The sequence below is a fragment of the Eumetopias jubatus genome, unplaced genomic scaffold (assembly GCF_037043125.1).
Source record: "Eumetopias jubatus isolate StellerSeaLion01/CBP00866 unplaced genomic scaffold, mEumJub1_p1.0 scaffold_12, whole genome shotgun sequence".
Lineage (NCBI taxonomy): Eukaryota > Metazoa > Chordata > Mammalia > Carnivora > Otariidae > Eumetopias > Eumetopias jubatus.
Window position 1 is genome coordinate 52,566,333 of NW_028274818.1, and position 26,598 is coordinate 52,592,930.

Below are 26,598 nucleotides of genomic sequence, written 5' to 3' on the forward strand. Positions count from 1 at the left end.
TTTCTTTTTTTTAAGACTTTATTTATTTATTTATTTGAGAGAGAGAGAATGAGAGACAGAGAGCATGAGAGGGAAGAGGGTCAGAGGGAGGAGCAGACTCCCCGCTGAGCAGGGAGCCCGATGTGGGACTCGATCCCAGGACTCCAGGATCATGACCTGAGCCGAAGGCAGTTGCTTAACCAACTGAGCCACCCAGGCGCCCTCAAGTTAAATTTCTATAAAAACTGTGTGGCATTTACTAGTTGCAGTGACCCTTCAAGTACAAAGTTCACTTATCTATCATTTAAAGGTCAGCCCTACTATTAAAAAAGACATTATAGGATTAAATTAAGCCTTCCAATCTCCAGAAAAGTACCAGTGTATAACTTTATCTAGAATATAATTGCTTTGCATGTAAATATATGAGATCCTTGGACATTTGAAACTTATTTAATTAAAACAAAACAAAACCTAAAATCCTCAGGTCATGAGGCAGTTACTTTGCTTAAAAAATAAATACCAAGAATGAAATCTTGTAATAACTTAGAACTTTAGATACCAAAGATTTTCCCTGAATTCCCAATTATTCTATGGATTACATTAAGTACGAGAAATGGGTTTCAAGGGCAAAGAGGGCAAAATCCCATCTCAGCTAAACTTTAGGGATTTCAAGTGAAAACATCTTTGTATGTAATAGGAACTCAGAGTAATAAGAAATGTAAGTGCTAAGTTTTCATGCAAACTTGGTGTAGCACTAGCCTTGGTGCTACATCCAACAATTTTGCATGACCAAATTTTCTTGAATTCAACCTCCCTCTTATCTTCTAATATTCTTTCCTATCCAAATCTTCATCCTATTCTATAATATCTACAGAAAGTGTTCACAGGAAAATTACAAAGGAAGCATTTTGACAATGTCTCTAAGATAAATTATATAATATCAATCTTCATCGTCATCTTTCAAGAAGTTTGAGACATGAAGCGAGGCAAAGAAGCATGACATTAACTGGCATTCAGGAGAATTTGGGGGTTGGGAAATGTGAAGCTTTTATCACACCAAAGTTAGAAAAATGATGAAAGACGGCCTCATACATTTTGGAATAACATGAAAATAGTACTAAATTAAGGAAGAACTAGGATAACTTTGTATAGAGGTGCTAGTTAATTCAAACTATTTTCTAACTTCTGAAAGGACTATTTTTTTTAAAAAACTGAAAAATATAGAAAGGGAGACATGATCACTTAATTCTTGATACTATATCATTACATTAATAATGTTTCAGTTAAGGGAACTGGTATACCTACAAAGTACTAAATGAACCAAAATTGAGCCCAGCATGAAAACAAAAAAAAAGATATGTCAAACCCAGGACCCTTGCAGAGCAACCATTCATTTCTATTTGCTTCAAAACATTAAAGATGATTTTTTTTCAAATGCCCAATACAGTTTTCAAAAAACAATCCATTTTATAAAAAGTGAGGATATACTTACTATAAACATAAAAGACTATACAGTGTACAATTTAAATATAATAGAAATCAGGGCGCCTGGGTGGCTCAGTTGGTTAAGTGACTGCCTTTGGCTCAGGTCATGATCCCGGAGTCCTGGGATCGAGTCCCACATCAGGTTCCCGGCTCAGCGGGGAACCTGCTTCTCCCTCTGACCCTCTCCCCTCTCATGCTGTTTCTCTCTCTCTCTCTCTCAAATAAATAAAATCTTTTTAAAAAATAAAATAAATAAATAAATATAATAGAAATCAGTCCCATACACATTAAATATGTTAGAATCAGATTTCAACCTGTGAAATTCAAGAATCTTATCACTTAAAAAAAATACTAGATTCTAGTTAAGGTCAAGATAATAAACTTTCCAGACACAAAAATACTGCTGCAGGAAATGATTACAATGTATTCTTTGTCCAACTGAAAGATGAATTACTCTTTAAAAAGGCATGAATTTTTTTTTTGTAGAAGACATGCAACCTAGAAATGTGAGAATGTAGTTTACCTTCTATTGAACGCTAGATTTTCATTCTTTAGAGGCGCTGTATTTTAAAACATAAAAATTACTGTATGATTGAGGTGGAATAAGATTAGACTCAACAGACTGTAATCATAAATTAAACACCACAATATTGTATTTCAGGTTTTTAAATGAAATACAAATCACAGGGGAGGAAATCAATACTAAATGCTTAAGCGCAGTTGATACGGGACCAAATCATACTCAAGCATCCAATGGTTAGATTATCTGTAGGGGAAAACATCAAGAGCCCAAATGATAATCTTAATTAATCTCACAACACTTAGCATCTAAGCCACACATTTGGTACTTGATTACATTTGGGTCAAATGCAATAACTGTGATGTTTCATAGTATTACTTAATTCCTGCAATGATTTATTGCAATGCTATTCCCACATAAAACATAAGGAAGTTTAGCCTTAAAGTAAGTCCCTCCAAAGAACCAATCACAGTGCTAAAAATATGTATGTACACAAATATTTTTGACATGAATGAAATTAATATACAAATATGCTTTCTTCCAGGCCAAGCTAACCCAGCACTGAGCCTCTGAATATGGCAATTAAAGACAGGTATGACTCATCACCTTTTCCTGTCAATTATTTCCCTGAAATCAGTCATTTTCTATTTCCAGGATGGCACCCTTGTTCAGGCTTTATCTCCACAAATTAGAGATATAATCACAGGTTCTTCACTGTTGCTAACTGCATTTTACATAGCTTACTGCCCACTTAATCTTCCTAACTCAAATCTTTGCTCATGGCATGCCCTCGCTCAAAATACCTCAATGACTCTCTATGGCTTCATACAGTTAAAGTCCACACTGTTCAGTGTTTTCAATGAGGCCCTCCAAGGCCTGTTCCCCACCTGTCTCTCCAATCTCACACTCACTGTCTCATAGGCACACTGCAAATTCTGTATACATCTATACTTCCTGTTTTCACAGATGTCAAAATGCTATGCTTCCTACTTTCTGCTCTTCCAAATCCCACTAACTCACTCAAATTTTCCCTGACTTAATCACTTGAAAGTGAAGTAAAGCTACCATTTACTGGTGACCCACTGTGTTGAAATCTCTGATAGGCCTGGCACAGGACAGATACAAGTATGAATAAAGACCCAAGCTTGTCAGAAGGAATTTACAGTCAAGTAAGGAAGAGAAGACACATGTCACTGTAATGTAACACAGAATATCATAAATGTTATTAAAGATAGATAAGCAAAATTATAGTGGACTTTTATATTCAAGGAACAACAGATCACTTCTGACTGGGGATAAGTGACAAAGAAAATGGCATTGAAACTAATAGTTGAACCCTGGCTTCAACAGGCAGAGATGATAAGGGTTTCACAAGTAATGGAAATGGCTTGAGAAGACACTGGAAACCCATACCAATAAATGTTCGTATTACTCATTTGGCAATTCACCATGTACTCTTTTGAGGAGCTGTTTAGATCATTTGTTTGTTTGTTTAACTAATACTGCATATATTTACATCCTAGGGCCTAGTCCAATAGGACATATGATATATAAACTTATAAAATAAGCAAAGTAATAGTACCTTTCTTGCATCGTTACATTGACAAGTGAGATAACATGTGTGCGAAAGTGGCTGTTACTTAACAGACGCTAAGGGCGCCTGGGTGGCTCAGTTGGTTAAGCGACTGCCTTCGGCTCAGGACATGATCCTGGAGTCCCGGGATCGAGTCCCGCATCGGGCTCCCTGCTCAGCAGTGAGTCTGCTTCTCCCTCGGACCCTCCCCCCTCTCATGTACTCTCTCTCTCTCTCTCATTCTCGTTCTCTCAAATAAATAAATAAATCTTTAACAACAACAACAAAAAAGACGCTTAAAAAACGACAGGTTTGCATTATTTTTGTTACATAGCTCTCTGTGATAAGCAGTTCTAAGACTGCCCCCAAGATCCTTGCCTTCTGGGGTGTACACCCTGCAAAATCCCTACCATGGAGTGTAGGTAGAATGTATAAATATGATGGCTGTGACTAGGCTGTGACATAAGGCAAAGGGGAAGGGATTCTGCAGATACAAGGTTCCCAACCAGTTTGACTTTGAATTAATTAAAGTGAGACTATCAAGGTGGGCCTAACCTAATCAGGTAAATGCTTCAAAGAGGGCTTGGGCCTTCCCTTAAGAGAAGACTCCTGTGGGCCTTGAAGAAGCAAGCCACCAGGAGTTCTACAGCTGCAAGAATTTTAATTCAGCCAATAATCACTTGAGCTCTGAAGAGAACCCCAAGCCTCAGATGAGACTGAAGTCCTAACTGAAACTCTGGACTGCCGCCTCGTGAGGCCCTGAGCAAAGAACCCAGCTAAGCCATGCCCAGACTCTTGATCCATGGAAAATGTGAGATAATAAATGTGTATTGTTTTCAGATGCTAAATGTTTTGGTAACTTGTTATGGAGCAACAGAAAACTAATACACTCTTTCCCTCCACCTTCTCTTAAACACCTTCCCTTATCAAATATATTTTTAATCATTTTGTTGAAACAGATAATTTAAAATGCAAGAATAAAACAATATTATAAAGTCCTTTCCTCCCTCCCTCCTTCCCTCTCCCCCTCCTTCTCGCTCTCTCTCACATACACACACAAATTTTATAAAGTATCTGACTGCTAAAGAAATAGTGTCTAATGTGCCAAAACTGTTTTACTGGAACATATTTTGCTCATCTACAAGATGGATAATAGTAATAGTGCAGACCTTTTAGGGATGATATGAGGATTAAATGAATTAATATAAGCAGACAATTTAAATCCTCGCTACTGAAAGTGTGGCGTGGAATCTGGTAGGAGATTTTTTTAGAAATACATATCAGGCCCCATCCCAGACCTAAGAAACAAGACCTTACTTTAACAAGATCTCCAGGCAATGTATGTACACATTTAAGGTTTGAGCAGCACTTCTTTTGCTGGTGCTTGCCATACATAAGTTCTATATGATCAGCGCATTTTCTTAAAAAACTAATTTCTTTTCTATATCCCCTATCTTCTTTTCACTTGAATATAAAAAATTTTCATCTGCAAACTGATTTCTATAGTAAAAGCTCTTTGTGATTGCCTTTTTTCTAATCAGGCTATGAATTAAGAAACTAGGAGAAAATAAGCCTCTGGTTGAGTTTGAGACTATTTTGCTCTTTAGTTATAATAAGTTAGGAGTAGTGTTAGACAGCTAACAGTCACTTAAATCACAGGGAAATTTTTTTTAGATAGCATTTTAACCAATCCAAATATAAAAACTACAGATTATACTGAACATAAAAAGTACAACCAGAAGTGAAGCTTACCTAATATTACTGTGACTTTGGTCTTCTACAATTACTCAGGCATATGTCTTAAAGGAGATCATATTGTATTTCCCATCTTTTGCCTCCACATAATTTACTATCCATGTTACAAGTAACTAAATATAAGTTTCAGGTCAACAAACAGAAATCCAGTTTGAAATACAGATAAAGCAAAACAAGGGCACCTCAAGTTTCAAAAGGAGGGGCAATTCAGAATATGTAGAAGTGCCTAAAGGTGATAAGGTAATTTTCAAATAATCCCTATAATGCTGCACTGATGGACTTAACTTTCTGCTAAGATTCCTTTGCATTCAAATTAATACTCTTTAACACACTTCATTTTTTGAACAGCATTTGAAAAATATGCAAAGATATCTTAATTCATTTTACTTTAGATCTTTTGCAGGAAATTAAGAGCAATTTTAGTCCTTTTAAATCTGTATCCCTTTAAATTACAGGTGATGGTAAGACAATTTAGAGTGACTTGAACTTCCTCTTTTGCTTTGACAGGCAAATTGTTGAAAATAATTAAATAAAAGAATACTCCAACTCCCCCTAGCAGGAAAATATTTCTATGCCACCTCCAGCTCTAACTTTTGATGTTTGCGTTGACAGAAATGTCAATTACAGAATAATAAAGTATATTGAAAATGTATGAAATGCCTGATCTATTTAAAAAAAAAGTATTACTTCCTACTCTGTGATTTTTGTAGCTTTTTAAATATAGTGATGGCTAACAGAATTTCAAAAGACGAGGTGACATCTCAAATAGTGAAAACTCATTAAGAACAGCAATGAAAAAATTTTTAGAAAAACACAAATCTGATGACTTCTTTTTCAGACCATATACTAAGGATGAGAAACTGAAAATTTTATGTATGTTTTTCATATTTTCAAATGCAATCCCAAAATGTTGCATCTGTTTTTCTAATCTTTCTCAGTATTGAATCATTTTGAGGCATTATAAAAGAAGAAACATTTATTTATTGTATCTATTATAATAAATATATTTACTTTTTTCATTATTTGTTCATTCATTTATTATTATCCCTATTTCCTGAGCAGGCAAGATCTCAATGAGAAGGTGGCAGCTGAAGAAAAATTAGAATGAGGGAAGGAAGGGAACCATGCACCAACCTAAGAACAAGGGTCCCTGCCAGCACTCCAGCCCATGGCAAGCATATACCTGGTGTGTCTGAAGAATAGCAAAAGGACAAGTGTGGCATTTGTGAGGGAGGGAGTAGCAGGGAATGAGGTCAGAAAGGTAAAAATCAGAGAGCACGACTGCATTGAGCCTTGTAAACCTTGGTAAAAAGAACGTTTGGCTGAGTGAAATGAGAAGCTAATAGAGGATATTAAGGGGAGAAGTAAAGTAATCTGACAAATTTCAAAAGGATGGGTATGGCCGGTGTGTGGAACATGGACTAGGGTGGTAGGGCCGAGGGTGAGAGGCCGGAAACCAGTTAGGAGAGATGGCAATAATCCAGTACAAGAAATGATCAAGTCAGAGAGAGGTCAGATTCTAGATTCTGAGATTTGGAGCCTGGGAGTTGCCACTTGCTGATAGGGGAAGACTAAAAGCTTAACCCTGCAAGAACCAGTCTTCAGCTATTTACTCCACTTGGAACACAGCTGCTCTCCATTGAATAGAAAAGAAAAGCAAAACCATTTTGGAGACAGAACTCTGGAAACATGACTCAGTCATACACATGCAAGGCCTGAGGTCCAGCATGGATATGTGACTAGTTAGAGCTCTCTGTGGTCTCTCCTGAGTGTGTGCATAGCCTTACACATGTACAGCGTCTAATAGACCACCAGTGATATGTACAGTCTTATGAAGGCCCACCTACTCCTTAAATCTTGTTCAAATTCTGGCCAATCTGTGGCTTTCCCCAACCAGAATTATGACCTCATGCTATTTACAACACTGGCCTTCCCATCTTTTTGCCACAAAAATCACTACTGTTTCCAACAACATTCCAAAAATACAGGGTTTCTATGTTTGCTCCAAATCAAGTAAACCCCTTCCAGCAGCTAAAGCAAAGCTACTGGTTTTCCTTCTTTCTTTTATTGAAGTATAGTTGACACACAATATCACATTAGTTTCAGGTGTACAAGACAGTGATTCGACAACTTTGTATGCTACGCGGTGCTCACCACAAGTGCAGCTACCGTCTGTCACCATCCAATGCTATCACTAGACCACTGACTATATTCCCTATGCTTCACTTTCATCTCCATGACTTATTTATTCCACAGCTAGAAGCCTGTATCTCCCACTTCCCCTCACCCATTTTGCCCATCTCCCCCACTCCCTCCCCTCTGACAACCACCAATTCATTCACTGTGTTTATGGATCTGTTTTTGCAAAGCTCCTAGTTTTCACAGCTTGCCCCACCCTGGTAAAACTACCATGACAATAAGCCAGTGGTGGGAACGAGCAGAATGGGAGCAGCCTCAGGGACTAAAATACAAACCACTCTTATCTGAGTTCTGTAGTTTTTCTTCAATAGATGCCTCCCAACTTTTTGTATAATTTGTCACTTTCCCAAGTCCTGAACTGGCTGGTTTTTGACAATTTTATTGACTTTTATCATTGCTTTTTGTAAGTGGATTCGCCAAGCTCCTTACTCAGCCATTCTGCATTGTATACTTTTTAAATGTAATTTGCCTGAGCAACCTACTAAAAAAAAAAAAGTCATAGAAAATATTTTGAAACATCTCTAAGTATAGAAACTGCCAGTACATTAAAATTACTATTTTCTTTTGACTGTTAACATGCCTTTGTGGAAGAGCTTACTCAGGTGGACTTAAGTGGAAAAAGCCTCTAAGCAGAGTAAACAGCATTTGCAAAGACACAGAAGCAAGTCAGGAAACTGTACTGTTACAAATGCAGTGGCCAATCCCTCATTTTAGCTCTTCCTTTCCAACTACAGATGAGCTCGAATTTCTTACCCTTTTCTTGGCCTAATATAACCCAATGTTTTAATCCAATCTCTTTCCTCTTCTCACCAACTTTCTTGAAAGGTTAAGAACACTGTTCCCCCCTCCTCAATCCACTACAATGAGGCTGTATTTCCCAACTTCAGTAAAATCACCAACACAGAGTTTCAGGACTTCTAAAATTTACCAAATCCAATTAACAGTTTTTGGTCCTTTCATACTGAACCTCCCTGTTCCATGTGGCAATGCTACATATTACCTCCACCTTGCAAATCTCTACTCCTTAGTCTGTTACTACACTTAGTTCTCACAATGTTCTGGTCATTTTTCTGCAAATCCTTTAGCTGGGCTTTCTCTTCCTGAACCTACCCCTCAAATATCAGTGATCACTTAAATTCTACTTTTAACCTGCATCTCCCACATTTTCCCCCAAGGAAATTTTAGCCACTCTCGTTGCCTCATGCTAATGTCTCTCAAATCTTTACCTCCAACTATTAAACTTCTCTCACAATTAAACACTATTTCTAATAATTGAAAAATAGTCCCACTTTAATGTTCAGTAAGTTCAAACTCATCAATGTCTGAAACAGAATAAATCTTACCCCCACCCTGAAATCTACTCTTCTTCCTCGTCTCATTCGTTGGACCAAAATCATCCAGCCACCTACACTAGAAACGTAGATGTGACCTTCAATTCTTTTTCTTCCCTGCACTTCTGCTGCTCATGACATACAATTAATTTATAAACCTCCTGATTTTACCACCAGAATATTCTCAAATGTATCTCTTCTGTCTCTGTTCCTTACATTTTGAAGTAGCCAATTGGACACAACTGTGTGAAAAGAACTCTTATCAAAATGACTACATCTGAGGTGCCTGGGTGGCTCAATTGGTTAAGCGTCTGCCTTCCGCTCAGGTGATGATCCCAGGGTCCTGGGATCGGGCTCCCTGCTCGGTGAGGAGCCTGCTTCTCCTCTCCCTCTGCCTGCCGCTCTGCCTACTTGTGCTGTCAATTAAATAAATAAAATCCTTAAAAAATAAATAAATAAAATAAAATGACATCAAAAATGAAGTTTGATCTCATTATTTTTTATGGCTATTATTCCACTGTATATGCATACTACCTCTTCGTTATCCATTCATCTATCAATGGATACTTGGGCTCCTTCTATACCTCAGGTTTTGTAAATAATGCTGCAATAAACATAGGAGTGCATTTATCTATTCAAATTAGTGCTTTTGTTTTCTTTAGGCAAATACCTAATAATGGAATTACTGTATCATATGGTAATTCTATTTTTAATTTTTTGAGGAACCTCTACACTGTTTCCCACAGTAGCTGCACCAGTTTGCATTCCCACCAACAGCGCACAAGGGTTCCCTTTTCTACATCCTTGCCAACACCTGTTATTTCTTGTGTTTTTTGATTCTAGCCATTCTGACAGGTATAAGGTGATACCTCACTGTTGTTTTGATTTGCATTTCCCTGAGAACTTGCAACAACTTGATGGACCTAGAGGGTATAAATGCTAAGTGAAATAAACAGAGAAAGATAAATACCATATGATTTCATTTACACGTGGAATCTAAAAAACAAAACAAATGAACCAAGACAAAAAGAGACAAAGGGGAAAAAAAAGACTCTTAAATAGAGAGAACAGGGCGCCTGGGTGGCTGAGTCAGTTAAGCTTCTGCCTTCGGCTCAGGTCGCCATCTCAGGGTCCTGGGATTGAGCCCCGCATCGGGCTCCCCGCTCAGCGGCGAGTCGGCTTCTCCCTCTGCCTCTGCCCCGCCCCCCCATCTTCTCTCTCTCTCCAAGAAAATAAATAAGATCTTTAAAAGAGAGGGAAGGAGGGAGAGAGAGAGAGAGAGAGAGAGAACTGGTGGTTGCCAGAGGGGAGGAAGGTGGGAAGATGGGTAAAAGAGAGAAAAGGGATTAAGAGGTACAAACTTCCAGTTACAAAATAGGTAAGTCATGAAGATGAAAAGTACGGCATAGGGACTATAGTTAATAAGATGGTTATAACAGTGTTTGGTGACAGATGGTGACTACACTTACCATAGTGTACAATGGAAATGTATAGAATTGTTGAATCTTTACATTGTACACCCGACACTAATATAACATTGTATGTTAATTATACTTCAATAAAAGTAAAAATGAAGCTTGTGCCTAATTCAGTAAGATTAAAAAAATGATGGACTTTCCAATGCTCACCTATATGATCTTAAAATCCTGGCAGTGAATGTTTCTGAATATTTTGCTAATTAATAACAAGCTAAACCTGGGATCATTTGGTTTGCCATTTACTTCTCAATGTATCCATTTTCTAGTAATGTTGCTTTCCATAAGCAAGCAGCTCTTCCCTTCAAGGGCATCTGCACAACTGTCAAATCTCCTCTCCCCTGAAGTAATTAACACTAAACCAAAACATACCTTTCTAAGCCTTGAATAACACCAAGTAATATGTCAGACAAAATGCATGGAAAATAAAGGTGTGCTTGTGTGTCTGAAAGACTTCTGTTGAGAATATTTTGGCTTCCAATAGGTTTTTCTACAACCTGTCCTTTAAAGAAGGATATTTGCTTCTGCCCGACATAATTGAAATATTCTATATCTAAAGGTATTTTTTAATGCACTAGTTGATCTGTATGCTGAAATCACCCTCCAAAAGTGCTCTCACAGAAAACAACGCTGTTTGAAAGATAGAGTCTCATGTTATATTTTAGTATTAGGTTACATTATCGTCTTCCAGCCAAAGTGTATGATATTAGATCGAGAAAATGAGCTGAAATATGTAAGATCTAAAATATGCTGTCCGTAATATTAAAAATACTACCTTTTAAGCAATTGAGAGTGGAGTTACATCAATTCAGTGATTTAAAAAATACCTTGATTTTGTAGGTCATGAAAATTCACTGGCTTTAGAGTGAGACTAACTAACATAGGTTTGGATTTTATATATTATTTTTTTTAAAGATTTATTTATTTATTTGTCAGAGAGAGAGAAAGAGCACGCACAAGCAGGGGAAGCAGCAGGCAGAGGGAGAAGCAGGCTCCCTGCTGAGCAAGGAGCCCAATGCAGGACTCGATCCCAGAACCCTGGCATCATGACCTGAGCCAAAGGCAGAGGTTAACCAACTGATCCACCCAGGCGTCCCAGATTCTGTATATTAGCCCTTTGACCCCAAATGATAACCTAAAATTTTTCAGTCTATTTCTTCATATGTTATATAAAGATGATAATACTTATTTCTTGGGGCTAATGTAACATATGAAACTAGATCTATTAAATATCTGATACATTATTGCCACAGATACTTAATCCATGTTAGTTAACCTGCTTTTAAGTTAGTAGACAGAAGTAAGCAATTTTTATTTACTAAATTATACAATGTATTCCTATTGAGTAGCACTTGTCTATTATTTTTGTTCTCTCCCAATTCTAGTGCCATGTATTTTTCATTTCTAAAGAGAATGGCATTTTTGTAAGAGCATTATGTGAAATCTGTGTTCAAATTACTTTCTGGTAGATACTTGTCACACCTGTTTTTTCTTCCTGTGCACGTAGCTCAATTACATTCCCAAACCAGTGCTGTGGTTCTTGTTTACCAGAAAAGAATGTGCTTCTAGGTCTGGCCTAAAATTCTCCTGCATGTGATCTCTGGTCTTTTCCTCTTTGTGTTGGCTGGGAAGGAGATAAACACAACAGTGTGGTTATCCTGGGAATCCTGTGGTTATTCCTGGGAGTCTTGTATAGAATATAGCGGAGTCACACAATGGAAGTAAGGGCTGAATTCTATGATCAAGAGAATACTATGTAAGTGATGTTGCATGACTCCAAAGCGATGACATAAAAGGCACTGCAGTTTCTACCTTGGTCTCCTGGATTGCTATCTGGAGGAAGTTAGCCATTAAGCCATAATGACACCCAAGCAGCCCCTGTGGGGAGGCCTATGTGAGAGGAAGTAAAGTTGCTTGCCAACCACCAGCATCATTTTGGTAATTATGTGAATGGGTCCCTTTCAGCCCCACCCAGTGAAGTCTTCAGATGATTATATCCCTGACTCTTCATAAGAAACTCTTAGCCAGAACTGTCCACACAAACCATTCCCTAATTCCTGACCTTCAGAAGCCATAAGAAATAATAACAGGTTTTGGGTTTTAAGCCCAAAAAAAAAAAAAAAAAAAAACAGAAAGACCTCTAAACTCTACCTCCAACCGAACATAAAAATTTAAATGGATCACAGACAAATCATTAAGGAAAAAAACTGACAAATTAAACTTCATAAAACTTAAATTTTTGCTCTCCAGAAGACATTGTTCAAAAAATGAAAAGGCAAACTACAAAATATTTGCAAAACATATCTAATAAAGGACTTTTACATATCTATATATACAGAGAGAGAGATGAAATCTGAAAAATCAATCAGAAAACAACCCAATTTAAAAATGGGAAACAGATCTGAATGGACTGTTGACCAACAAGATACATAAATGGCAAATATCATATGAGAAATTGAACATGATGAGTCATTAGGGAAATTCAAATTAATATCACAAGATACCACTATACACCCACTAGAATGGCTAAAATTTTAAAAACTCACAACGCCAAATGTGGTTAAGGATATGGAGCAACTAACTCATATGTTGCTGATAAAGATGGAAAATGATACAATTACTTTGAAAAACAGCTTTGTGGTTTTTTATGAAGTTAAACTACCCTTACCATAAGACTTAGCCAATCCACTCCTAGGTGATTTACCCAAGAAAAATGAAAGCAGATATTCATCAAAGACTTGTACTCAAATATCCATAGCGGCCAATAGCCAACAGCTACATACAGCTCAAGGGTCCATTAACTGATGAGGAGATAAACAGACTGTGGCACAATCTCTACAATAAATTACTACTCAGCAACAAAAAGCAACCAACCATTGATACAACATAGATAAATCTCAAAAGATTTGCTATGTGAGAGATGCTATATACAAAAGACTATGTACTATAGGATTCCTTTTATATGAATTGTAGAAAAGGCAAAACATGGTGACAGAAAACAGATCAGTGGTTGCCAGGGACTATAGGTGAAAAGAAAGGATGACTCTTGTGAAGGGGCATGAGGGACATTTGGGGGTGGGGGGGTGCATAATGGAAATATTTTATATTATGATGCTGGTAGTGGTTATACAGATGTATCCATTTGCCAAAATTCAATGAACTATACAATTAAAATGGGTACATTCAGGGCACCTGGCTTGCTCAGTCAGTAGGGCATGAAGTTGCTACTTTGAGCCCCATGTTGGGTGTAGAGATTACTTAAAAATAAAATCTTTATAAATAAATAAATAAATGGATGCATTGTATTGTATGTAAATTATACCTTCACGAAGTTTTTTTTTTATTACACACTTAGAATAAGGTCTAGCATGTAATAAGCACTCAAAAAATATCAGCCAAAAATAACCAGTATCTGTATGGTAACCAAATAAAGGAATGGTTTCATAGACAGAAAGACTGAGAATTCTAAGATGCTTTTTTCAAAGATGATATAAATTCAGAAATTTATTTTTAATAAATCCTACCCTATAAGCAGATAATTTAAGGGCTTAAAGTAAAGATCTGCCACTTAGTTCTAATTTCTATAAAAAGAGTACTAAGCACAGAGCCAAACAACGTGTGACTCTGGTGAGGTTGGTTAGAATCTCTCAGCAGCATTCATGTAGTAAACAGAGCACAAAAAACAAGTCAGAACAAAATAATGTCAAATGAGTAGTGGGACATGACCTATCACTAAAATTCTAAAAACACTTGAGAAAAGTTGAAACTTCTCATTAAACACTTCAAAAATATTTGAAATAAAACAGAAAGCAAAACAGCAAATTTAAACAGATGTGTAAGTGGCACTGGGGACTACGCAACCAAGGAACCAATGGACCAAAATCTCTCCTGCATCTAGCAGAATCTAGCCTAATAGTAGCAGAGACTAGGATAATCATCATTCTCCTCCCGCACCCCTCACACGCGCGCGTGCACGTGCACACACACACACACACACACACACACACACACACACACACACACACCATTGATGGTTATAAGTAAAGCAGCTATATAAAGAGAGAGAACCGAATAAGTGTCACTTCTTACCCTCTTCTGCTTCATCCTCCTGTGGTGACAATGGACCCCCTCCACTAGTGGGAGTGACTGGTTCCTCCTTCTCAGACTGTCGCTGTAGACTTACTACCTCATATATTGCATCTCCAGCACTGGTGTGCCCTTTTCCCTCAGACTGAGAAAGACATAAACATGTGAATCAATATTAGAAATGTGAAGGAAACGCTAAAAGATAGTATTTCAAGGTTCATTAAAAAGAGCTGAAATTAAGAGTAGCATGTCATGTTTGATTTCCTGCATGTCTTAAGAAAATTTTTAAGGTGTGTTGTTCTCCACTTGATATTCTAAATGATTTATTCTTCTAGTATTATTATCTAGTATCTAGTATTATCTACTAAACATCGTGGGAGAAATTTTCTTTTTATCAAAAAAAACCTGAAACACCACAGATTCTAGGGCAGATATATAAGTAATGCTGGATTTCTAGGACTGACTACACCTTGCACTGAGATAAAAAGATATCAGCTACATCCGTCAAGTATTTCATGGAGTAGATCGTTCTTACTTTATAAATGGTTTACATTCTACGGCCCTTTTCTAAGGAGGAAAAATAAGGCAATTGCCAATTAAACTAGCATAGCCTACAAAGCCCTAAATAGTACCTGACACATAGTAGGCACTCAACAAGTATCAGTAGAATGAATGGCTAGACTAATACTACAACATATGAACTTTGTAATCAACTGACCTGGATCTGAATTCAAATTTTACTACTAATAAGATGTGCAGTCTTGGACAAATTACTTAATTTTGCTGAGTCACAGTACCTATACCAACTAATTCATGGTTGATTCATTCAAAGTATATTAAATACTCTGAACATTTATCAAAGTACCTGAAACAAATTTTTAATAATAACACTTACTGTTGTTATTATCATTATTTCAATGTTTATAGCATGCTAGGCTCTAAAAAACACAAAACAAGAATAATATAGGGCATATGTGGAGATAAAATTATCTCTAATATCTACCTGTACTATAATCCATTTAAATTATAAAAATATAACTACTAATTACTCACTGCTTTCAAGAATTAATTCTGAACCCCAAACTGAATTTTAGGTGCATCTTCAAATCAATTAGCAAATAATAAAAGTTAAAAACAGTCCATTAAAAAAAGAAGACAGCCATGAAAAGTTACTAGGTTTAAACCAATCAAATTTTTATTGCATTTCTACTCTACTCAGGAAACAGAGACCTCAATCCCTACAGCAACCACTAAAATTATCATATAAGGCAATATAGTAAAAATGAAATACTAACTAAATGTTCAAATAATTCAAAAGTTGTCAGGAAAGGAGAAAAAAGAAACAAAAACAGGAAACAATAAAATGATAGATCTAAATTCAAACATATAAATAATTATATTAAACATAAATGACCTAAACATACCAATTAAAAGACAAAAATTATCAGATTATATTAAAAACAAGACACCATTGCATTGTCTAAAAAAGAAAAACTTTATAATAAAATAGGTAAGTTAAAGTAAAATGGGGGAAGAAACTATACCATGAAAACACTAATCAAAAGAAAACTGAAGAGACTCTATCAATATAAGACAAAGTAGACTACCACGCAAGAAAAAAATCACTAGGAATAAAGAAGGTCATTGAACAATGTCAAAAGAATCATTCAACAAGAACACAAAAGCATCTTATAAGTCAAGTCACCTAACAACTAAACAATATAAAGACTTGATGGAAATGAAAGGAGATGGACAAATCCACATTTATAACTGGGAATTTCACATTCCTCTCACAATAATCACAAAAAAGTATACAAAAATACATCAAGGAGAATTGAACATCAACAACAGGATCTAGTATTTACAGATCACTGCACAACACAAAGGCAGATTACACATCCTTTTCAAATGCACATGGAACTTTCTCCAAGACAAAACATTTCCTGGGTTATAACACAACCTTTAAGAAAGTTCTAAAAATTGAATTGTAAAAAATATGTTTAGTGAGCACAATACAATTGGAATCAACAAGAGAAATATATCTGAAAAATCTCCAAATACTTAAAAATAAAGCAACACACTTCCAAATAATCCATGGATTAAAGTGAAAGAGAAATGTTCAAATTACAAAATATTCTGAACTCAGCAAAAATGAATATAAATAAAAATTAGTAATACATCTAAACAGTAGAGATTTAGAGATCTAAGTGCTTATAAAATACCCCAAAATCAGTAATCTAACTTTCTACTTTAAAAAACAAGGAAAAGGGCGCCTGGGTGGCTCAGTTGGTTAAGCGACTGCCTACGGCTCAGGTCATGATCCTGGAGTCCCTGGATCGAGTCCCACATCGGGCTCCCTGCTCGGTGGGGAGTCTGCTTCTCCCTCTGACCCTCCCCCCTGTCATGTGCTCTCTCTCTTTCTCTCTCTCTCTCTCAGATAAAATCTTAAAAAAATAAAAAAATAAAAAAATAAAAATAAAAAACAAGAAAAAGAGATGTAAAATAACACAAAGCAAGCAGAAAGAAGGAAATAAACAGAACAAATCAATAAAACCCAAAAGGTAGTTCTTTTTTTTTTTTAAAGACTTTATTTATTTGAGAGTGAGAGAGAGCGAGAGCGCACAAGTGTGGGGGAAGGGTAGAAGAAGAGGGAGAAGCAGATTCCCTGCTAAGCAGGGAGCCTGTCGTGGGGCTCCATCCCAGCACCCTGGGATCATGACCTCAACCAAAGGCAGACACTCAACCAACTGAGCCACCCAGGCGCCCCCCAAAGGGTAGTTCTTAGCAAAGATCAATAAAATGATAAACCTCTAGCTAAACTGACCAAGCAAAAAAGGTACAAATTACTGATAAACAGGAAAAAAGTGTATATCGCTTGTACAGACCCCATGATAGCAAAAGGAATAATGCAAATAGCCCTATACATATTAATTGGACAGCTTAGATAAAATGGACCAATGCTCTGAAAGCTAAAGAATACCCGCACTTACCCAAGAAGAAATATATGACCCGTATTAAAGAAATTGAATCTGTAATTTAAAACCTTTCTGAAATGAAAACTTCAGGCCCATATAGTTTCAATGACAAATGCTACTAAATATTTAAAGAAATAACAACACCAATACTATAAAAATAAAAATAAAAATAGGGGCGCCTAGGTGGCACAGTTGGTTAAGCATCCAACTCTTGATTTTGGCTCAGATCATGACCTCATGGTCATGAGATCGAGCCCTGTATCAGACTCCGCACTCAGCAGGAGTCTGCTTGAGATTCTATCTCTCTTTTTCCTCTGCCCCTTCCCCTCTCAAATAAATCTTAAAAAAAAAAAAAAAAAATCTCCAAGAAAATATAAAAAAGGGATTCTCAATTCATTATACAAAGCCATTTCTCTAATACCAAAACTAAAGAAGGTGTATTACAAGCAAAAAAAAAAAAAATCACAGACCAATATCCCTCATAAAAAATAGACAAAAATCCTCAATCAAATATTAGCAAATAAAATCCAGCAACATAGCATAAGATATAGATATATATCAAAACCAGTGATGTTTATCTGGGAAATGCAACAATAGTTCAACATTGAAAAAAAATCAATATAATTCAACATATTCACAGACTAAAGAAGACCACCTGATCAATGGATACAGAAAGGTATTTGAGAAAATTCAGTGTTCATTCATTCATGTCAAAGACTTTCAGTAAACTAGGAATACAAGGGAGTTTTCTTAACCTGATAAACAGTATCCATGATAAACCTATAATTAACATCACACTTAATGGTAAAAGACTAAATGCTTTCCTCCTAAGACTGAGAACACAACAAAGACACAGACTCTCACCACTCCCACTCAATATCATACAGAAGTCCTAGCTAGTGCAATAAAGCAAGAAAAAGAAAGAAAAGGCACACAGATTGGAAAGAAAGAAGTAAAACAGTTCTTATTTACAAACAATATAAATCCTTGTCAGGAGTCGATGAACTTTATCTATAAAAAGCTAGATAGGAAATATTTTAAGCTTTGCAAGCCATATGGTCTCAATCACAACTACTCAACTTTGTTGTTGTGGGTAAGTGTTACAACACTGGTAAAATTTCATCTGCACTTAGTTTACTATGGAAGCATAATTTTCTCTACTACTATAATCTCATGTAGACCTAAACATTATATCCACCAACTGAGTTTCAAAATGAGATATTTTTATAAAAAATACTTATTTCTAGTATTCACTTATTTTTAGATCTGTGTGTAAAATAAATTGTCTGGTTCATGTCAGAATTAATTAGAGCACTTTGAAACATGTAAATACACGGCAGGTGCTCAATAAATGTGGTTGACTAAACCACGTTACAAAGATTCTTCACACTTATTCAAATAAGTTCTAATTGTTTAAAATGGCATACTATCATCAAATACAAAGAACGATAATGTTCATATCTCTATTCAGAATCTTTAGAATGGGGTCCGGGAATCTGGGTTTTGTAAAGAGCCAAAAGTGATTCTGATGAAAAGCTAAATTGTGAACCACTGCCTCTAAGAACTCTTGTCTTTAATAAAAATGTCTATGTTCAAAAAATCACAATCATATAACAATCAGATAGTCTCACTAAACTGCAAATATATATAATAACATGGAAAAAATACATTTGCAAGCAGCTTCTATTTGACTTTACACAAGTGAAGGTAAAGAAAGCCAATCCTACACAAAACTGTTGAGTTAGGAAAATATTTGCCTTCCACAGCTTTTTATTTTCCCACAAGCATGTAAGTACGCCCCCCAGCCTTGTTAATTTTCATCTTTCTGCAATTAGAACAGTTATTCCTATTCAGTTACTACTCTTACTTTTTCCAGTTTTATTGAGCTATAATTGAAATACAACACTGTATAAGTTTAAGGTGTACAACATAATGATTTGATACATTACATATATTGTGAAATAATTTCTACAGTAAGTTTAGTTACTATCCATCACGTCACATAGTTACTCTTGGTTATACTGATTAAAGTTTGATTTAAATAGGTTTAAATCAACATGAATCTTCAAAAGGTAATTTTCCTTTTGTGCTTTTAAACTGTTAAAAAAAAAAAATCACAGGCCCAAAATGGCATCACTTAGACCAAGTTTCCAAACCAATACTTAATAAATTTATCTAACTGCAGTTTCAACAATCCCCAAAAATGTAGCCTTAACTGGTTAGTCAGAAATTTTTCAATCCATACCAGTGAGTCTGCCACCTGGGTCCTCTCTACCCCACAAAGAAGGATAGGGTAATCTGCATGATAAGACACATCCTTTCCCCCTGGACAGTGGTCTGGCCTGGAACAACCCTTTTCCCTTACTAATAACTTTCTTGCCCCCACCATCCTATAAAAATCTTCCATTTTCTATTAACTCTTTGAAGCATTCTACTTGTTAGATGGGATGCTGCCCAATTCATGAACTGTTTAACAAAGCAAGTTAGATCTTCAAATTTGCTTGGTTGAATTTTGTTACTTAACAGATTTGGTGGCAGTCGTAGGATCTGAAGCAAACTTCGGACAACATTCAGGGAAAATGAGAAACGATGCAAACCCTTTGAGTTCATTGCCTTTCTCGTCATTTCAGAGGGCTGTGGGTAAGCAACTCTCAGTGTGAGAGCTGCCTTTTTGTTTGCACTCAAGCACCTGACCTGAGTGGCTGTCCTTTACAGGCAGGTCAGCTTGAGCTGGCAGACAGTTATGCACAGAGTCCAAGTGAGCTGGCACATCTGCCCAGAGCCCAACCCGAACTGAACTGGCAATTTTGCCTAGAGCCCAGTCAAGATGGCAATTCTGCCCAGAGCCCAACTGAGCTGGCAGAAGGGTCTGCTCAGAATCACGCCCCCAACCCCTTGGACCACGGGTCCCTGGGTAGAAACCCTCAGCAAGGTTCTACAAGAATTGTCAATGGTGTGCACAGGGCTTTCTTGTGGCCAAGATGCAGTACTGCTAATATATTAAGGCACGTGTTTCTTGTCTTGTTTTGTGTAAATAAAGGCTATTGCTAGCAGGGATCTTAGAGGCAAAAAGCCACAAAAACTGGTGGGTAATGACTGTTAGAGCACATACCACCACTTCAAGAAGACTCCTGTGGTAGGATCAGCTGGTCACAGTAGGGTTAGATTAACTCTAGGTCACCTGACAACCTCAAGAAAACTGTGCAGCAAAGTATACAGTAAAACACACACAATCCCAACCCTGCAGCATACAACTTTTAGGTATTAGATTGGCTCTGAGAAACACGAAGACTTAGCTAATGGGACCCTTACATTCTAAAGAGTCAAGCACACTTGCTTATTTTATGTCTAAGAATTACAGTCCCAGAAGTTGCAGATATCTAGCAAGATGAAAACATTCTTATTAATAATAACCTAGAATTTACAGTGGCCATTATGGAGAATGTTCCAATTAGACAAGATTGATTATTTAAAAAGTATAGTTGAAAGTCAGGGTTCCCAAATTAAACAGAATGGGAGGCCTATCTTAATTGATATGAAGAAGCTTCCAAAAGGCTTCAAGATTCCAAATTAGTCTCATTGAAAGATTCATTACAAAAGGCTAATAAAAAATTTAAAACACAAGCGGTATCTAAGACAAGACTGTAAGACTGACATTATTCCTACTGTTCCCCTCTAGCCTTTTTAACCTGAGTACTGTCTACTAATTTCTGTCTGAGCTACCTTTACCCTCTAAAGAGACAGTTACCTTTTAACATAAAACCACCTGAGGTTATAGGTGATCCTCCTTACATATCTTCCACTTCTTGGTCAAATATAGAGCTTCACAATAAAAACAAATTCTTAAAGTAGGATCCCCCAAAGTTTGTTTTTTTTTTTTTTTTTAATAGATTACCTCCCGGGCCTTGTCAAAGGGGAAAATAAAAATTCACATTATTGCATCCTTTTCAAAGACAGAACCATTGGTCATTAATAATTTCACTCTTAGGAATAAGTCTTCTTTCTTGCCGTCCCAGTAACACAGCTTGGACTTTTTGCCTGCCTGGGACATGCAGGTGGTTGTTTCTTTGACTATCTTGCAGAGTGACTACCTCTTGTAAAAATAGTATCTTTTACACCCCGTTTGAGGATTTCTCTGGGTCCATGAGGTTGTTTAATACTTCCAGAAATCTTTTTTGTCCCAGCCAAAACCTGAAAGATATTTTTAAAAGATTTAATAACTATAATCAGAAATTTGGACAAACTGGAAAGCTGATATCTAGGGCCTAGGAGAAATTTTTTTAGGCCTTCTTCCCTAAGCTAAATGTACCCAAAGGAAAAAAGGCATTCTCATGAATAGATGGGTTTATTAGTCCTGTGATATCACTCAGGCAGCTACAAAATTCAGTGAGAAATTAGAAACAGTTGTGCTTTCTTTACAAAACTAGTCTTCACAGGACCAGAGGTGTGGTTTCAAAAACAATTCAAAGACCACCAATCCTTTCCATCAATCCCAAAAACTTCCCCTATTTATCTCAAAAGTCTTATAAATATTGTAAAAATTCTGACCTTAAGGAAATGAAAGTCCTTCTAGAAAATGGTTACATTTTTTCCCCGATGCATTTAAAAGGAAAAAGTTTAATATTCTATCAGGTCTCCTCTGAGAACTCTTTATCTAACCAATCTCTTTAAAATGCAAATTGCAGGGAGGTAATTCTTATCAAGTAAAAACAAGAAGGAAAGGCCATTTAAAACTTGACTTGCCAAGGACAAATACAAATCTTAAGTAGCTTCTCCACAAATATTAAAAGAAAGCTTTAGCCATCTATACCAATAACCTTAACCATCTACCAGAGAACCTCAGATCCAAATTTTATAACTAAAAGTCTATACTTAATGTCAGCGAGCCCTCTTGCTCAACCTCAGACCTAAACTGTTGAAACCAGAAACAGACAAGACTACTCAACAACTCATGCTCTAACCAAAACCCACTGTATTTATTTCTCATTACACTTTTCAGGTGGCACTGACAAAAAACATTTTGCAATGACTGGAACATTCCAACCATGGGAGAACAGAAAAGCCCTGATAGCAACCAAATGTCTATTAGACAATATCCCACATGTCCCCTTGCCTGCCCAGGATCTTGAGCTGAACACATATAGACCCCACCCATGATCACACACTCTTTGCCTGCTCTTTTGCCAGGTGCCCACCCGAACCTCTTCCTATGAAACTCTAGGTGTCCATCCTGCCAGTGGACATGCTGGTTGTTAAGGCTTGAGCCTGCCACCTCCCCAGCTGCCAGAACCCGAAATAAATTTGTCCCTTTCTCTTCTCCAAACCCTTGTCTCTTGAGTTACTGGCTTTTCTTGTGACAAGTTTATTCAGGTTTGTTCAGCAACAGTGTTAGCAAACCACCCAGGTGCTATCCTACTGATTTGTCCAGCCTCGATGGGATTCCCTGGGACAGCTGGCTGCAGCAGCATGCCAGAGTTCATCAGTTGATGGGGTGGACAATGTAGTTGGCTAAGAGCTGACCCATTCCTTTCCTGAGTGAGTGGCTGTGACAGATCCTTTGGTAACAATTATCTCATGGTAGTAATTTTAAAACAGAAGCTAATAAGGTCTGCATCTATCTGCATGTTCATGTGTGTCTATGTATGTGTTCTACATGTGTTTCTACCTCTGGAAGGAATTAATTTGTAAAACAGCTCTGTTTAGTTGTTTTGAAGGCAAGCACTTATAAGAATTGGTCATTCTAAAATGTAAAAAGATAGAAACTAACCCAAATGCTTTCCAAGTCCACATAATCTGGAAAAATACTTGATATAAAAGCTAGTTTGAAAAAGGGGACAGAAAATTTGAAGAAATAATAGCTAAAAACTTCCCAAATCTGGGGAAGGAAACAGAAATCCAGATCCAGGAGGCACCAAAAGCCCCCCAAAAAAAGAAACCCAAGGAGATCACACCAATATACATAGTAATTAAAATGGCAAAAAGTAAAGATAAAGAGAGAATTTTAGGGGCACCTGGGTGGTGCGGTCGGTTGAGCATTTGACTCTTGGTTTTGGCTCAAGTCATGATCTCAGGGTTGTGGGATCGAACCCTGTGTCAGGCTCTGTGCTCAGCATGGAGTCTCCTTGAGACCCCCTCTCCATCTCCCTCTGCCCCTCCCCACCACTCACTCTCTAAATAAATAAATAGATAGATAGATAGATAAATAAATAAATAATCTTTTAAAAGAGAGAATTTTAAAAGCAGCAACTGAAGACACTTATATAAAGGGAAATCTCATAAGGCTTTCAGCAAATTTTTCAGCAGAAACTCAGGCCAGAAGGGACTGGGCTGATATATCTAAAATGCTAAAAGAAAAAAACTTGCACCAAGAACACTCTGTCCAGCTAGGCTATCATTCAGAATAGAAGGACAGAGTTTCCAAAACAAACAAAAGTTAAAGCAATTCACCACCACTAAACAATCACTACAAGAAATGTTAAAGGGTACTCTTTCAGTGGCCCTAAGAAGAAGAAAAATAGGATGCACAAAAGTAGCAAAATTAAGTATATCTATATAAATCAGTCAAGGGATTCACAAAATAAAAGAATGTAAAGTATGATACCATATATCTAAAACATGGGAGGGGAGGAGTAAAAAATGGATTCAAACTTAAGTGACCATAAACTTAATATAGACTACTATAGGCAGGAGATGTTATAAATAAACCTAATGGTAACCACAAATCAAAAACTGATAATAAATATGCAAAAAATAAAGAGGAAGGAATCCAAGTATATCACTAAAGGAAGGCAGCAAACCATGAGAGGAGAGAACAAGAGAAGAAAAAAAAAGAACTACAAAAACAACCATAAAACAAGTAACAATGTGGCAGTAAGTACATAATTACTTTGAATGTAAATGGACTAAACACTCCAATCAAAGGACACAAAGTGACAGAATAGATAAAAAGCATGACCTATCTATATGCTGCCTACAAGAGACTCATTTCAGACCTAAAGACACATGCAGATTGAAACTAAAGGGATGGGGACGCCTGGGTGGCTCATTTGGTTAAGTATCTGCCTTTGGCTTGGTCATGATCCCAGCATCCTGGGATCAAGCAACACAGCAGGCTCCCAGCAGGCTCCCTGCTTAGTGGGGTGGTCTGGTTCTCCCTCTCCCTCTGCCCCTCCACCTGCCCATGCTCTCTCTCTCTCAAATAAATAAATAAAATCTTTAAAAAAAAAGAAAAGAAAAGAAACTAAAGGGACGGAAAAGCAGTTATCATGCAAATGGCTGTCAGAAGAAAGCCAGGTTAGCAACACTTACATCAGACAAACCAGATTTTAAAACAAAGACTATAACAAGAGACAAAGAAGGGCACTATATAGTAATAAAGAGGACACTCCAACAAAAAGATATAACAATTGTAAATATTTATGCACCCAACATAGGAGCACCCAAATACATAAAGCAGCTAATAACAAACATAAAGGAAGTAATCGCCAGTAATACAATAATAGTAGGGGACTTTAACACCCGACTTACATCAGTGCACAGATCATGCAAACAGAGTATCAACAAGGAAACAGTGGCTGTCACATTGGATCAGATAGATCTAACAGATATATTTAGAACGTTCCAGAACATTCCATCTTAAAACAACAAAATACATATTCTTTTCAACTGCACATGGAACTTTCTCCAGAACAGATCACATATATTAGGCCACAAAATAAGCCTCAACAAATTAAAAAAATGGAAGTCAGGGGCACCTGCCTGACTCAGTCAGTTAAGCTGTCTACTCTTGATTTCAGCTTAGGTCATGATCTCAGGGTCATGGGATTGAACCCCAAGGCAGGCTCTGTGCTCAGTGCAGAATCTATTTGAGGTTCTCTCTCTCCCTCTGCCCCTCCCCCCACTCACGCATTCTCTCTTTCAAATAAATAAAATCTTAAAAAGAAAAAATTGAAGTCCTACCATGCATTTTTTCCAATCATAATACTATAAAACTAGAGTTCAACCACATGAAAAAGTATAGAAAGAACACAAATACATGAAGGTTAAGTAACATGCTACTAAACAATAAATGGGTAAACTAAGAAATCAAAGAGGAAATGAAAAAATACATGGAGACGAATGAAAATGAAAACACACAATCCAAAATCTTTGGGAGGCAGCAAAAGTGGTTCTCTAAGAGGCCTAACTCAAGAAGCAAGAAAAATTTCGAATAAACAACCTAACCTCACACCTAAAGGTTCTAGAAAAAGAACAAAAACAAAAAGCAGTAGAAGAATAAAGATTAGAGCAGAAATAAACAATACAGAAACTAAATTTAAAAAAAAATAGAAAGTATCAATGAAAACAGGATGCAGTTCTTTGAAAAGATCAACAAAACTGAGAAACCTCTAGCCAGACCCATCAAAAAAAGAGAGAGAGAGAGAGAGAGAGAGAGAGAGAGAAAGGAGACTCAAAATCAGAAATGAAAGGAGAAATAACCAAAACCACAGAAATACAAAGGATTATAAGAGAATATTATGAAAAATTATATGCCAACAAATGGGACAACCTAAAAGAAATGGATAAATTTCTAGAAATATATAACCTCCCAAAACTGAATCAGGAAGAAACAGAAAATTTGAACACACCAATTACCAGCAATGAAATTGAATCAGTAATCAAAACACTTCCAACATACAAAAGTCCAGGACCAGATAGCTTCACAGGTGAATTCTACCAAATATTTAAAGAGTTACTACCCATTCTTCTCAAATTATTCCAAAAAACAGAAAAAGAAAAGCATTCAAATTCATTCTATGAGGCCAAGCATTACCCTGATGCAAACACCAGATAAAGACACTAAAAAAAAAAAAAAAAGAAAGAAAGAAAACTATAGGCCAATATCTCTGATGAACAGCATGCAAAAATCCTAAACAAAATATTAGTGAACAGAATCCAACAATATATATAAAAAAGAAATCATTCCACAATCAAGTGGAATTTATTCCTAGCATACAAGGGTGGTTCAATATTTGCAAATCAATGTTATACATCACATCAACAAGAGAAAGGAGGAAAACCAAATCATCATTTCAACAGATGCACATAAAGCATCTGAAAAAGCAAAACATCCATTCATAATAAAAACACTCAACAAAGTAGGTTAAGAGGGAACATACCTCAATACAGTAAAGGCTGTATGTGAAAAGCCCACAGCAAACATGAAACTCAATGGGGGAAA

At 36.6% G+C, this 26,598-nt stretch overlaps 1 protein-coding gene across 3 annotated transcripts in view; it reads right to left on the reverse strand.

The window, feature by feature from the left end:
• Positions 1 to 26,598, reverse strand: part of RABGAP1L (RAB GTPase activating protein 1 like) — a 754,336-nt gene that overhangs the window by 562,360 nt on the left and 165,378 nt on the right. For all 3 annotated transcript variants that reach the window (XM_028122981.2, XM_028122980.2, XM_088017005.1), the window contains one exon: positions 14,407 to 14,548. In XM_028122981.2, coding sequence (XP_027978782.1) covers positions 14,407 to 14,548 — 142 coding nt within the window. The remainder of the gene's footprint in view (positions 1 to 14,406; positions 14,549 to 26,598) is intronic.